Genomic DNA, 16,037 nt, shown 5'->3' on the forward strand with positions numbered 1-16,037 from the left:
CACCTAGACCATCCCTGACAGGTGTTTGTCTAACCCATTCTTAAAAACCTCCCATAACAGGGATTCTACAACCTCCCTTGGAAGCTTATTCCTGTGCTTAACTATCTTTATAGTTAGAAAATTTTTCCTAATATCTAACCAAAATCTCCCTTGGCGCAGATTAAGTGTTCTATTACTGGTCCTACCTTCAGTGCACATGCAGACCAATTAATCACTGCCCTCTTTATAACAGCCCTTAAAATATTTGAAGACTGACATCTGGTCCCCCTTTCAGTTTTCTTTTCTCAAAACTAAACACACCTATTTTTTTTAAAGACTTTTCCTCAGAGGTCTGGTTTTCCAAACCTATATTTTTTCTTGCTCTCCTCTGGACTCTCCCCAGTTTGTCCACATCTTTCCTAGAGTGTAGCACCCAGAATTGGACACAGTACTCCAGCTGAGGCCTCACCAGTGCCAAGCACAATGGAATAATTAACTCCCATGTCTTACATCGACACTCCTGTTAATACACCCCAGAATATTAGCCTTTTTCGCAACTGCATCACATTGTTGACTCATATTCAATTTGTGATCTACTATAAGCCCCAGATCCTTTTCCGCAGTACTACTGCCTAACCAGTTATTCTCCATTTTGTAGTTGTGAATTTGATTTTTCCTTCCTAAGTGAAGTACTTTGTATTTCTCTTTGCATTTGTATTTGTATTTGACCAATTTTCCAATTTGTCACAGTCATTTTAAATTCTAATCCTGTCCTCCAAAGTACTTGCAATCCCTTTCTGATGGGTGTCATCTGCAAATTATATAAACAAACTCTCCACTCCATTCTCCAAGTCATTAATGAAAATATTGACTAGTACCAGACCCAGGACAGTCTTCTGCAGGACCTGACTAGATACACCCTCCCAGTCTGACAGTGAACCATTGATAACTACTATTTGAATATGACAGGTTTCAGAGTAGCAGCCATGTTAGTCTGTATTCGTAAAAAGAAAAGGAGTACTTGTGGCACCTTAGAGACTAACAAATTTATTTGAGCATAAGCTTTCATGAGCTACAGCTCACTTCATCGGATGCATTCAGTGGAAAATACAGTGGGGAGATTTATATACATAGAGAACATGAAACAATGGGTGTGGTCTTTCAACCAGTTATGCTCCCACCTTCTAGTACTTTCATGTAGACATTTCCCTAGTCTGTTTATGAGAATGTTAGTTGGGACTGTGTCAGAAGCCATACTAGAATCAAAATACAGCATGTCTACAGCTTCCCCCAACTCCACTAAGCTAGTAATGGAAGGTAGTTCCCTCCTGCCCCAACCCTGAGGGCAATCAGAGAAAATCCTGGGGGATATTCTGAAGACACAGGGCCTCCACGTCAATAGAGGGCTCACCCCCGCTCTCTTCACCTCACAATCAGCATAATTTCAGTGATGCTTTCACCTGTTTTACACTACCCACCACCATACACACTCACTCTAATGGGATTATGCAGTGCAGAAGGGGCAACACAAAGTTAATGCAGCCTGAATTCCTTTACACAGAATATTTGTGCAGCTTGGTAAGGCCTGCCCCTTGTCTTCCCCCTGAAGCCCACAGTTCTAGCTACGTCCCCAGCCACAGATCATTAACCCTGTCCAGTGCTGTCCATGAGATTCAACTCAGGAATGGACAGTTGTAAAGAGAAAGCCTGTGTTAGAGGTAGGAAATCCTGTTTGAGATGATAATGTGGATGGGCAAGAAAGGAGAGAAACTGTGCAAGCCTTTACATTTAGAGACCATATCATGTTCACCTCACAAATGCACATTGAGTATGACAATCAGGATTTGGCTCTAGAACTGTATGTTATCAGAGGGTTGCTCGTGGGCGCTGGAATCTTCGTACTGTTTTGGGTTTTTTAAGAGATATGTAATACTAAAGTAGGTATGTTGGGAAAAGGCTACTCAATTATTTTAAAAAGTGACATGCCTTTTAGCATATTCACCTAACTATTTTAAAAACAATCTTTTATGGCTAGCTATTGTTTCCATAATAAGTTGAATATTTTAGGCCCCATCCTGAGAATTATTCCCTGCAAGTGCAGGGGTCAACCCATGCAAAATAGTTTCCAGGATTACAGCCGTGGTTTTGCCCTTCAGTAACAAAAGTGTTATAAAGAATATTTTACAACATATAGTCTACATTTGAGACATGGAACCGCCCATCTTTGTGTAAGAGTGGTGGATACAAATAAGAAATTTCCTGGAAGGCCTGCAGTGTTGTGAGAAGAGACTGTACAAGCAACACATAGAGCAGTGGCTCTCAACCTTTCCAGACTACTATACCCCTTTCAGGAGTCTGATTTGTCTTGTGTACCCCAAGTTTCACCTCACTTAAAAACTCAGACCTAAAAATACAAAAGTGTCACAGCACACTATTTACTGAAAAATTGCTTAGTTTCTCATTTTACCATGTAATTATAAAATCAATTGGAATATAAATTTGTACTTACATTTCAGTGTACAGTATATAGAGCAGTATAACGTCATTGTCTCGATGACATTTTAGTTTGTACTGACTTCACTAGTGCTTTTTTAATATCTAGATGAGTTGATGTGCCCCCTGGAAGACATCTGCACACCGCCAGCAGCATGTGTACCCCTGGTTGAGAACCACTGACATAGAGGGTGCTCCTCTTAACAGAGAGTGCACTAGTAGTGACCGTGTTCTCTGCAGTACATTGGTCCTAAATTTCACTGCAAGGTATCCTAGCTTCTGTGGAATATTGGCAATGTACTCTGCAGCACACAGAAACTACCTGAAACTGTCACAGAGAATTCAACACACAGCTTTGTATTTCTATTTTCGTGTTCAATACACTAATAAAGTCACTGTAATAGCCCTTGCGCTAGGTATTTCTAATTTAATTTCCGTATTAATCTTAAATTTTGGAAAGTTTTTCCAATGTGCTACCCCTAACTTTTCAATATACTGCAAGATTTTGTATTGACAATGCATAATAGAAGTTGTCAGATACAAACTGGAAAGCTTGGTAGCTAAGCAGGAGGCAGCTGGGACTTTTGGCATCCACAAAAGATGCATTTGTTATTTTGGCACCGATGTTCAGTTTCAGCTTGTGGCATTAGGGAGATATATCTCTTCTTTCCAAGCTTGTCCCCAGAGAGAGGGAAGTGACTTGAAATTTAGGAATAAAGGGTCTTGATCTCCATGTTTCTCACCCTGCTATCTGTTCCGAAGAACTATCCACCCAACAATGTTCTCAATGCCCACATCCATATCCCGCTACAATGAATAAGAACATGGGTCAATATTTCTGCAGAAATGATCTGAGCAAAACATTTAAATGTCATAATTAGGTTTCAAAGCTATCGCCCACTCAGATGAGTAGTGCAGTTGACTCCTCTCAGATCAACCCTATTTTGAGAAAACTACCTTCAAAACCACATGGGGGAAGAACTTACGCTCTCAGTTTCATTGGTGTAAAATAGAAGCTAATCAAGTCAGCGGTGTTGCCCTTGATTTACATGAGTGGAAGCAGAATTCAGGTCTCTATTTCTCAAATAAAAGCATCGGTCCAAATTCTGTTCTTAGCTACATCAGTGTAAGTCTAAACAAACCTCTTTCAAGTGGTGTTACCTAAGATTTACACCTGCATAACAGAAAGTATAATACGTATTTGTTATGAGTCAGCCAATCTGTTTTCTTCTTCTTTGCTTAGATTGGAGCTGAAATTTATGTGGATGTTTTGGAGCAGACAATATCCCTGTCAAATTATATAGTGACTTCTCGTGCTAAAACTTGTTTGTTTTCATGCCATCATCACTGATGACCTCAGCACAGCATTGCTCTGAGAATTATGATTTAGACAACTGCAGAGCCAGCAGGGGGAAAACACAAAACAACATGCACTTAAATAATGCTTTTAAAAACATTTTGTTAAGGAATAATAGGGTTTATCATCATCATAGCATCTATTCTGGAGGGCCTTTCCCCATCAATTTCAGTTATGAGGCCTAAAATTCTTTACAGTATCCTCTTACAAAAGAGAATATGCAAAAGTTACCTACTGTGTGCAGTTTTGCTAACACTATGGGCCGGATCCTCAGCTGATTCCATTTCATTTAAGGCAGTGGAGCCACACAGATTTACAACAGCGAAGATCTGGCCACATGTGTTAAAATTTCTCATCATGACTCTGTATATCAGAGCACCAGGTCAGTTGCTTCAGCACACATTGACGTCTGCTGTGTAAATATAGTTGTTTGATTATTCTTTAGATTGCAACTCTAGCATGTAGCGAGTGTCTTATTTGCAAGTGTCCTGGGCCGTAACTGTGACGACATACAATAGAGTAAAAACATTCCTTCAGAAGTGTGAAAAAGCCTTGCCACCAATCAAAATATTATAAGTCCATGGGGCTACAGGAAAGTGAACTAACATTCCGAATAAGAAAATATTAGGTCCTATCCTCGTCTTGCTTAACCTGTTTTCACACAGATATGATTGTACTGAAGTCAATGGAGCTACCCCGATTCACAATGGTGTAATTAACGGCAAAATCTGCACCAGTCTTAAGAGTTAAATTCTTCGCCTATGTTTAATTGAAAAACCTAGTGGGATTTTGGTATATGTTATACAAACCTGAGGCCAGAGTGGTGACTGTCAGAGAGAGCCAGTGTAAATAGATGGAGCACTTACACATAAAACTTGTGAGAGGAAGAGATAGAGTGGAAGGAATATGAATTGAGCACAAAAGTAAGTAGTCTCAATATTTCCCTCTCCCCAGACACAGTAAGAATTGTAATAGAAGGAGAGCTATACAAGCATGTTCATCTAGAAGAAACAGACATCCTCAACTTCATGACTCAAGCTTTTGCTTCAGTAATAGGATTTGCACAAACACACAACTGACAAATTGATACACTGCATTCAGAATATACCCATGAATCTGATTCTCCTCTCACAAGAGAAACTCCAGTGTAACTCCTCTGCTTTCAGCAGAGTTGCTCCTGATTTATATCAGTGTGAGAAAACACTTTTAGGCCCTATTAGGATTCATATTTTTGGTTTCTACCATAACACAAGTATCTTTACACTTTTATAGATCTTCATTTGATCCTTTCTTTCTGGTTGCATATGTCACTTAGAAGACATTTGTGTCATTTAAAGGTCCCTGTCAAGGCTGTTTCCAAAATATTTAAAATATTCTTTTCCGTCACTTTCTGTAATAATGCTTTGGACACCTGAAATTAAAATCTGCTTCCCTGCTAAATCTTTTTTCTCTCCAGTTCATGTGTGCACACTAGTTTATTAAGGCAGGGGAATGAGAGACAGATCAGAATTTTTAAAAGTTGGTCTAGTTTTGATCTTTCTAACCTTTTAATCTGTTCTTTTAACGCTTTTCTGCTGCTTATCCATTTAAAATAATATACACCAAATATATATGAGTGTTTGTGTGCGCGCATGCCTCTTTGGGAACATGGTGATGGGGACGAAAGAGTAATATTTCCCCAGCTTGTTTTTTTTTAAAGCACAAAAATATCAAATTTAAACCTCCCTAGTCTTGCTGGAAGACTACCTGGATAGGAAGTGAAGTCTCTGGAGAGGTCAATGTTGAGAAGAGAATTTGTGGAAATGTTGAATCTTTAAACAAAGATGAATTTTCTCTCCAACTTTCATTAAACATTGAAGTTAAATGGTTAAAGGTTAACAGCAACAAAAAAGAGTTCTAAACAACTGGACTAAAAATCCCTTCCCCTCTCTACTGCTCAGCTTCCACTTTTTTGCTGTATCTTAATTTTGCCATTTCTCCAATCACCACAGATTGTTCCAAGGTAGACAAAATTTGAGTTTCTAATATACAAAACCATTCTATACTTTTTATATCTAAACATACACATTTACTCTATATATACTTATGCACACATCTGTATATATCCATATCCACTTTTACAGGGCCTGCACCTACTCCCATTTGAGTTTGGTGACAATTACGCCCATTGACTTCACTGGGACTGATCTGATTGACTAAAAATAATTCTGAGTGGTGACTATAAATACACCATGATTTGCTACTCACAATTTATGAGCTTCATCACTTAATATAAATATTACTTAAAATATAATTATATAGTTGCAGTAAACACTCAAGTGTGAATAATGGTGTGCTAATACACACCGCACTGCACTAATGGCAATTGGTTTTGTAACCTCAATGCCCAACACACACACACTGTGAATTAATAACATTAATAAAATAATTCACACCTTGGAGTGTCTTACTGCTTAATTAGGTAAAATACTGTTATACAGATATGTAAGTGTGCCCAAACACAACACATCCGTATTCTAAAACTGAAAACTGATCTAATATGCTCACTTAAAAACATTTTAAGGGAGAAAAAGTAGCAGGTGCAATATGGACAAACAATATATATACTAAAAAAAGGAGGACTTGTGGCACCTTGGAGACTAACAAATTTATTTGAGCATAAGCTTTCGTGAGCGACAGCTCACTTCATTGGATCTGATGAAGTGAGCTGTCGCTCACGAAAGCTTATGCTCAAATAAATTTGTTAGCCTCTAAGGTGCCACGAGTCCTCCTTTTGTTTTTGCGGATACCTACTAACACGGCTGCTACTCTGAAATAAGTAAACTGCTTACTAGTGTATATATGAGTACTCCAGGTAATGCCTCAGTTTAGCTCATTCTGTTATAGCCACTTCATGCAACAGATCCTCAGCCTAATCTTAAATTCAATTTATTGTGCTACAGAGCCCCCTGTGTTGAATGTTTTATATTAGCTACCATTACTCAAGTCTTGCTAGTCAGGTATCGAAGAACAAAAAGCTGGGAACTGCTGGCCCCTCTTTATTTCCCACATTAGTCAAATGAATTTCTAAGTACTTGTGAACAGCTACAAAGGAGCAGGCTTTAAATGATGCTGTATCACAAACCATTTACAGTAGTGGCGTCCATGAGCCTATATTGCAACAGGTAAAAAGGCTGCTACTGTCAAACTGTAGGAAAAAGATTTTTCAACTTAATTAAATAATTTCTCTGAAGCCCGCTGTTTCCTACCCAATAAAACGCACACAAAAAATAGGTCACTGTGCCAACCAGAATAACCTCAGTACCACAGACTGCTTAGTTGGGAAACTTCAAACATAAGTAATCATTGAGATCACCCAGATCACTCCACTGAAATGGAGTGCACCAAAGATACAAAGTTGTTGGGAAGGAAAGGAATTGAAATGGAGGGCAGATGAAGATGGTAGTATTAGAAAACATCACTTCCAGAAGACAGCAAAGAAGTAGAAAAGAAAACAATTATTATTTAAAGTGTATACAGATGTAAGAAATGGAATATATATTAAGGGGTGATCATCAAATGGCCAAAGTATGCATAAAAACACCAAACGGTTGAATTCCTTGGGTATCCAGGACTCCCACTGAAATCAATGGGAGTTTTGGGTGCCCAAGAAAAGCAAAAATAAGGCCTTTATTCTGTTAAAGCTATGACAGCATTTGTGGATTGTTTTCTTACTGAAACTGAAATTCCCTTACTCTTGCCTTTCTCTGCGGGCCTCCCCTCTCAGGGCATTCTAGTAATTTTTAATCAGTCCACTGGAATCCCCTTACTATGAAGGATTATATTGCCACATCCTAAGATCACCTTGAGCAGAACGCTGCCATGATAGCAAGTCCTAATTAACTCAGAATATGAGATTCTAAACGGGAAAATTAAACAAACACTAGTAAGTGTAACTTTCTGAAATATTTATTTTGAAGCATGTGGGGGATTGACTTCTTGAGTAGATTCTCAAAAAAGAAGACCGAAACAAAAACCAAAGCATAACATCTAGTAAGCTAAGGAAATTGTACTAAGCTTTGAATGTTTTACTTTGAAAATCCTACAGCCCTCAGTAAAATTCTTAGTCAATCTCTTCTCATTTATAAAATAGTATTTGGTATCACCATCTTGAAACCTACAAAACAGATACAGCCATCTCTCTTTCTAAAATCTCTAAATCCAGATTTGCAGCAGTAGTTCCCATTAATGAAGCTTAGGTGGTTTATAGAAAAAATGATGAATGCCAATATTTTTAATTAGACAGTAAAGTAACTTTAGTGAAAACACTAGACATGCTATTATTTGAAAAAGTGCCAGAGTTACCACTTCAACCAGTGCCATGGTATAGGTAAATGATCAGTGTACAAACAAAATAATTACTTGGCTAAAACAACATACCACAATATTTTTGATTCAGCAAGTGTTCTTACAACAACAATTATTACTTATACATTGAGTATATCAGAGAGCATACCTACATTTATTTTTACAGGAATGTAATTTTTGAGATGTTCACAGAAATATATTCATATTATACATAAGTATGTAAAATTGTACCACAAATCTGTAAACGTACTAATCTTATTCCTGTAACATGGTTAATATTCAAATTAGACAAGAAAAGAAATTGAGATAATTGTTTTGTCTACCTTAAAGAACAATCTTTTAAAGATTTAAATTGATGTAAGAACGCAATTTGCAGTAAGAGGAAATGGTGTGCTGAAGGCTAAGGCTAAAAGTTACTAAAAGCTAAAGTTGCATTAATTTTGTGACTGTTTTATTATATGTTTTTAAAATGCAGAAAAACAAAGAACTCTTCAAGTACATATCTAACAAAGAGCTACTTGCCTGTATCTTATAGAATTTACTGTGTTTTACTTTGCAATCAAACTTTCACAGAGACAAGTAGCACAGGTTACATGACATATAGCACTTTTTCAGAGAAAAACAACCTGCAGAAATCATGTGTTTGGCCACCAGGACAACTAGCCGATTGATCAGCCGTGACAATAACACTTATGACTGAGTCAAAATCAGCAAGAGTGTGAATCTCAAAAATGTTTTCAATGATTCCACTAAAAGACGTTACCAACTTATTGTGATGCAAGTTTATATGTGAAAAGTTGGCCCAAACAAAATTCAAGTCAGCTAAATACAAGTTCATTTAGTCATCACAGAAACAGAGCTGTATGCATAGCTGAAAGACCTGTTGCTCTCTATCGTTAACGGGTCCATGTCTCAAGCAACTCTGTCGATTGAGCAGTATATATGCAACAAATGGTTAAAGCTAAATTCTACATAGTCTCTACTTGAGAAAAATTCCCATTTTGTTACATTAGAGACCACATGATACAGACCTGAGTAACTGAACACTACTTTAAATAGGTGGCAATTTTATTATGTTATTCCAAAAAATAAAGCAAAATTAATTTGATGTATACAGAGGGTTATATCAAAAAAAAGTTCATTTGGACTACAATAAAGCTTTACTATAGTTTAAAGGTGGCCAATCCATAAACAGAAGGTTTATTAATAAATCAAAGCAAAAGGTCTGCAGTAAATCCAGTAGGTTGCTAACTAGAAAAAGAAATACAAAGTGACAGATTTCTAGGGAAAAGATCTTGGACCAAAAGAGAGTGTAGTCAAAAGATGGGCAACAATACCACCCTGCATATAGGGTGACCAGAGGAGCAAGTGTGAAAAATCGGGAGGGGGGGTAATAGGAACCTATATAAGAAAAAGACCCAAAAAACGGGACTGTCCCTATAAAATCGGGCCATCTGGTCACCCTACCTGCATAGTTGGAGATATATAAATCTCGCCTTGGGTCCCAGAAGAAAGTTAAAAGTGTCTTAAAAATTATTCTGTTAAAAGTTAAGGGCCAAATCCTCCTGCAAAATTCTTACTGATATCCATAAGGGTTTGCGTGAGCGAGGACAGAAGGATTGGGCCCTAAGAATTGTCTCAAGCCAATGTAAGGTCCATTGTTATTGGAATGAACTCTAACTCTCACGGACGCAATATCACACAAAAGACCCCTCTGAAGGGTAAAGAACAACCTTAGGAAATTTCAGGGTATTTCAGAGCCTCCTCTAAACTACAGAGAGCAAATTAATACCAAATTTGAACACACAAGACCAAATCTTTCTCCCCTTATTCATGCAAGTAGCCCCACTGCATCGTAAAGTGAGCAGGATTATGGATACAACCTCCTCCCATTTCACCTTCACTTTTAGTAGTAATACTTGTTTTTCTTCCCTTTCTTTTCCCATAGGTTAAATAAAGAGATCAGACCTTCCATCGTTCTGAGTTGGGTTTCTGTAAAACAGCCTATATATTATAAATTGATTTTTATTTGGTTCTCCAGTTGCAATTTTTTTTTATACAAGTTAAAAAAAATTTACTTCTGTTCCCAAATCTTAAGTCCCTAAAATAAACAGCATCCAATATTCAATAGTCCAAGGTAAAGCTTATTGTCCTTCCAAGTAGACCAAGTTACTTCCAACCTCATATCAAGAATATCGAGAAATTTCTTTGTCTTTAGAAAGAAATCTCTTCATCACATAAAGCGTTATCTGACCATCATAACTGTCCAGTTAAAGTTACAATAAATAGACAATTTCAGTTTGTTCAGTGCAAATGTTTAGTATTTCTATTTCCTATCCCATGGTAAATGCGTACATGAAAACATGTATGTTTTGGAAGTTTGATGGTCTAGACATAAAGACAGCAGAAACATTACAAATTCTATGGACAGTAATAGACACTAATTCTTTACAAACCATGCATGAACAAAGCCAAGACATTATCCTTTTCTTATCAATAGTTAAAGATCACTTATTCAATTAACAGGAAAATAAGAGATTTCTTACCATTATCTGCAGAGTAAATTCAGGAATGAGTTGTTTTGTTCAGTCACCAAGTCAACTTTTCTCTCCCACTGACTTTTTTTGGTTTTAAAGCTCCGTTTGCCAGAGATAGCAAGGGAAGAGGTGTCACTGTGTATTTCTATATGTTTGTATTTAAGACAATCAGAATCTTATTTTATTAAACCAATAGAAGACAGATCTCGTACCTTACTATCACACTTCCAACCAAGAGCTAACCCCCAGGTAGTTCTATTTGCCTCTTTCTCTAATAGTTTATTTTCGTAATGAGACTAATTTTTCCAGTAGCCTTTAACTCACTAGATTAACTGACATGGAAAATGTGACTAAAAACTTGTAGAACTGTCTAGCCTCCAACCCAGCACAAAATCAACTGTGTAGTAAGTGTTGAAGGACATCTAGCAAGCAGCAACTTGCTCAGTTTATAATCCCGAACTATATATTCACAGAGAACAGTACTACGCCATCTAGTTAGCTGACAGCAGGCTTCACTTTCTACATTAGAAGTGGATACCTTAAAATACAGGGCTTTGGCACTTGAGATTTTTCAGTTTCTTTAAATAAATATCACTACTGTGATAATCCACATCCAGTGGATATGGGAAAATTTAGCTTATAATAGCAGAGTGACCTTCTACATCTAACTTTGATTTACAAGATAAAAGCAACTTTTAAATTAAAGAGGCTTTCTGCTAATAGAGCTTATTATTCCAGAGACAGGAATGATTTTCCTCGAAAGTTGTCCCTATGTGCATGCCTATTATCTTCGTTTTTCTCCTTCCACTAATGAGCATTTATCTAAAGAGCCTGTTAATCCTCTGATGTGTGCTTCTGGTCAGAGGTAACAGTTTGAATAAAACCACTAATCACTTATCACTAATCACTGATCGTTAACCACACTTTTCTCTAGTGCTTTGCAACCTGCACTGCTCCCTTTAGGACTAAGGAGTAACAAATAAGAAGTTTAACATTTTAAAAGTATTTTTAACATAGTAATGCTGACTTCATCCAAAGACACGTCAAAGGGAGCGTTCAAACTTGTACATTTTTCTACAGAAAATAAAAAAAAATTCTACCAAAGTGCATGTACTTCAGAACAAATTCCCACAAACTGTGTCAGAGTATAGATTTTCTTTCATTTTGTTCTTACCCTGTAACTCTAGAAACAATTTATTTAAAAAAAAAATTTACAGCCTGGTTTCTGGATTATTTCTACATGACAGTTTCTTAGAGGAAAGTTCTTCCTCCACTGTTATTTGACACACTGTATTTTCGCCAAATGACCAGACAAAGAAACTCTGGTGCAATTCAATGGGTTAGGAGAAGAGTTATCCTTGAAATGTATGGTCTCAAGGAAAACCCAAGAACCCTATTGTCCTTTGCTCTAACCTCTGTTTTCATCTGTCTGTATATTGTTTCCTACTGATCAAATACAGAAATCCTCTGGCCATGCTGTTTTAAGTAAGTACTCTTTAAGCATTTTAATTGTAAAAGACACACACATGGACATTCATTTTATTTTATTACCATCCATGTCTTTGAACCCACTTTTTTCTTTCAGACTGTAACATTTATAATAAACCCTGAAGATGATGGCTCACTCATCATGCCTGGACATAAATAAGAGAAAAGGCAGAGTTTAGCAGGTATTCCCCTAATATTTCAGAAGCTCTTATAATTCTGGAAGGACAAAACTTAACTAAAGAGAGTAGGGATCAAGGAGATATGCATTGAACTGGGGGGAGGAGAGGGTGTAAAAACGATGTGCTTAGCCAGTGGGATTGTAAAAGGGAGAGTTGCTTTGTCAGCATTTCTAACCCCCTGAACCCTACAGTATCTAAGGCTGTTAATCAAACACTTACTAGGCTGCAGAATGACGTAATGGCCCACTATCCAGCCTTATTCCCAGAGATATGTCAGAAAGGGTGTGTGGGGGGGAGACAACCAAACATAGCGATGCAGACACCTAACAACGAAATATACACACAGCCCACTCTAGTCCTGAGCCTTAACAATAGGCATCATGTGGGGACTGGAGATGGGGGGGGAGGGGGGTGTGATCAGTTTGTTGTGCAGTTACCAATAAAAGTCCATATAAGAAACAACACAGACACATAAACCAGCAACTTGTACGCAGCTGAGCCTCCGGTACTTTGGACTAAGAAGCCTCTTCCAAAACTCAAATCAAAGTTGCAGCGATTGAAATAAGTCCAGTTAAGAAGAAAGCGAAAGCTTCAAGAAGGGAGGGGGGACTTTGAGAGCAAGTCCAGCAGCCAAAGAGCTGTCATTTCAGCAGCAGCAAGAAAAGATGTTATGCCGCAAAGAAATAAGGCAAAGATGGGAGGGGGCAGCATCAGCCTTCCAGACTTTTGCGTCTAGTTTTAAAAAATCCTCTCCCGAAAGAGCTTAAACAAGAATGACAATTGATTTGCGGCAATATTTACCTACACGCTCCCTGCAGACAGCGGAGACGGCAGCAGCAGTTACATCTCATCTCAGCGGTTCTTCGACACACATGCACACACACGCACACGGTCCCGGCAGCATACTAATGACTTTTGCTAGCTCTTGTTTCAACACACACACACACACACGGAGTTTCAAAACTTTCCAACTTTTTGATCGGTGTGTTGACTTGAAGAATCTCAAAGTTGCTCCCCTGGCTGCCTTTCCGCTCCCTCCGATTGCTTACTGCGCTTCGTGTAGCTCCAACAACTTTTCCGGTCCCCCCCACCCCCACCCCCCAATTCCTGTTACACCCTCGCCCAGTCACTCAGAGTGAGAGGGAGCGATACACACACACGCTCGTTCCAAAAGCCATCTTCATAGAAGCATCTCACTGATCAAACATCGCAGCCACTAAACCGCCTCTCGGAAAGGGAGCCGGGGAATCTCAAATGGTTACTATCATTACAGTTGAATTGAAAAACTAACAGCCCCCGGAGCAGTCCCGAGCTTAGTAACAAAATCTGTTTACTAGCCCCCCCCAAAACTCCCACAAAACAAAACAACCCCCTGTGCACTTAATGAGATTTCTCCCTCCTCACTTTAGATCCTTTCCCCCTCTGCTCCCCAGTTAATTCACACATACTCCCTGTCTCTAGGAGATCAGTCCCATGCACACAAGTACTTTAAAGCGTCCGGAAAGCGAGGGTTTAAATGCACTGAAAAGTGAGTTTCATAAAGTCAGATCAGTATTTAGAGGAACTTACCAAACAAGTGTAGAAGGGAAAGGACCAGCAGCTTGGGTGAAGGAACCACGTTGGACTGAGAGAAGGTTACAATACGTTCTATTTAGAGAAGCATTACATCACCCTCGGTGACGTCACGTGGGATTCCTGAACTTCTAAATCATTGCGGTCCCTGTTCAGGGGGAGAGTGGAGCGGTAGGCGTGTCCGAGGGGCGTGTCCTCCCCGGGCTCCGCCCCGCCAGCCAGCCACAGTGGAAGGGGCGGATGGAGGGGGAGGCTCGTGCAAAGCAGCAAGAGCGCAAGCAACAGCTTGCAGAGCTGGATGTGACAGGACTGACATTAAGCGTGTGTGAGTCAGCTTGGAAAAAATCTCCTGCTTGATGGATTTCGGGAGGAAGCAGGGACGAGTCCAAAGAGGCGGGTTCCCTAGGCTGTATTGATTTGCAGGGGCTGGGCAGGGACTGTTTCCCGAACTGGGTGGGTTGGTCTCCATTCAACTAAGTGTGCCACAGGACAAGAACTGTTCCAGTCTGCTGAATAAACTCCCACGCTGCTCGTATACTGTGTATAGGCTGCTGGGCCCAAACGAAGCAAACACCGAACCTCCTTTGGGAATTAATCCCACTTGTGTTTCAAAGAGCTCTCTCTAAAGCGCTGAGCTAACCCCAAAAATCTGAACACCCCACTACTTTTGGAGGGGATGGGGATTACTAGGGGGATTTTAGTTCCCACATCCAATTCATTCATATCTAGATTTTATTGATACATGTGACTACTTTTCTTACAAAGGGATTTTATAATAGGACTTTTATGATCATACTGTTCTTCATAGACATGATATCGTTGGGGAGATCAGAAGTTACAGCAAGGGAGAAATGATATTTTAGTCTTGCACATGCAGTATTAAACAGACACTGGCAGGGTAAAAACAAACAAACAAACAAAAAAGTGCATTGCCTTCCCTATCTTACATCTACCATATTACCACACAAACCACCACCACTGACTCCAGCGGGCTTTGGATCAGGCCCTTAGGGTCTGCACAGGGAAGAAGAATGGCTGAAGAAAAGGAATGGGAGTCAGGAGATCGGATCTATTCCTGATTATGTTATAGACATCCTGTGTTACCTTAGGCAAATCAGTTGAAACCGAGTCTACAGAAAGGGTCTTAGCTGTTGTTCTGTGTTGATAGTACCTTATTTGTTCACAAGGTGTTATGGATTAAGCACCAATGTGATCAGCACCATACAAGATGTAAAAAGACAATCTTGACTCCAATGCTTCACACAGTAGCATGTGTGTGCTCTTTAGTCCTGGGAGCCAATTGGACTACTCCTGGGAGTAAAGTTACACACATGCAGGGCTGAGCCCCAGCACCTCTAGGCTTGGCAATTCATTCCCCTGGCACCTCTTTTGGGACCACTTCACTGATTCCAGATACTAAGTTTCAGAGTAACAGCCGTGTTAGTCTGTATTCGTAAAAAGAAAAAAGAAAAGGAGTACTTGTGGCACCTTAGAGACTAACCAGTTTATTTGAGCATGAGCTTTCGTGAGCTACAGCTCACTTCATCGGATGCATAGCATATCGTGGAAACTGCAGAAGACATTATATACACACAGAGACCATGAAACAAAACTTCCTCCCACCCCACTGTCCTGCTGCTAACAGCTTATCTAAAGTGATCATCAAGGAAGGCCATTTCCAGCACAAATCCAGGTATTCTCACCCTTCTCCCCCCCCCCCACAGACACACATACAAACTCACTCTCCTGCTGGTAATAGCCCATCCCTCTTTGAAACCTCCCTTTATAATTCGCATGATAATCAAGGTGGGTCATTTCCAGCACTAATCCAGGTTTTCTCACGAACCCCCCCCCCACACCCCTCCAAAAACCACACACACAAACTCACTCTCCTGCTGGCAATAGCTCATCTTACAATGTGCACAGCAATAATCCAAGTTTAACCAAAACGTCTTGGGGGGGGGGTTTGTAGGAAAAAAACAAGGGGAGATAGGCTACCTTGCATAATGACTTAGCCACTCCCAGTCTCTATTCAAGCCCAAATTAATAGTATCCAATTTGCAAATGAATTCCAATTCAGCAGTT

At 39.2% G+C, this 16,037-nt stretch overlaps 1 protein-coding gene across 3 annotated transcripts in view; it reads right to left on the minus strand.

Annotated features, from left to right (window-relative positions):
* Positions 1 to 14,055, minus strand: part of CREB5 (cAMP responsive element binding protein 5) — a 348,228-nt gene extending 334,173 nt beyond the window's left edge. Inside the window, exon 1 of one of the 3 annotated variants that reach the window (XM_074945730.1) lies at positions 13,950 to 14,055. Coding sequence is in view for 1 of the 3 variants with exons in the window: in XM_074945729.1 (XP_074801830.1) it covers positions 10,723 to 10,725 (3 nt within the window). In the remaining 2 variants the exon portion in view is untranslated. Of the gene's footprint in view, positions 1 to 10,722; positions 10,781 to 13,949 lie in introns of those variants that run through there. The other 2 variants (XM_074945732.1, XM_074945729.1) reach the window with 2 other exon arrangements.
* Between the last annotated feature and the right edge of the window lie 1,982 nt (positions 14,056 to 16,037).

The sequence above is a fragment of the Natator depressus genome, chromosome 2 (genome assembly GCF_965152275.1).
Source record: "Natator depressus isolate rNatDep1 chromosome 2, rNatDep2.hap1, whole genome shotgun sequence".
Taxonomy (NCBI): Eukaryota; Metazoa; Chordata; order Testudines; family Cheloniidae; genus Natator; species Natator depressus.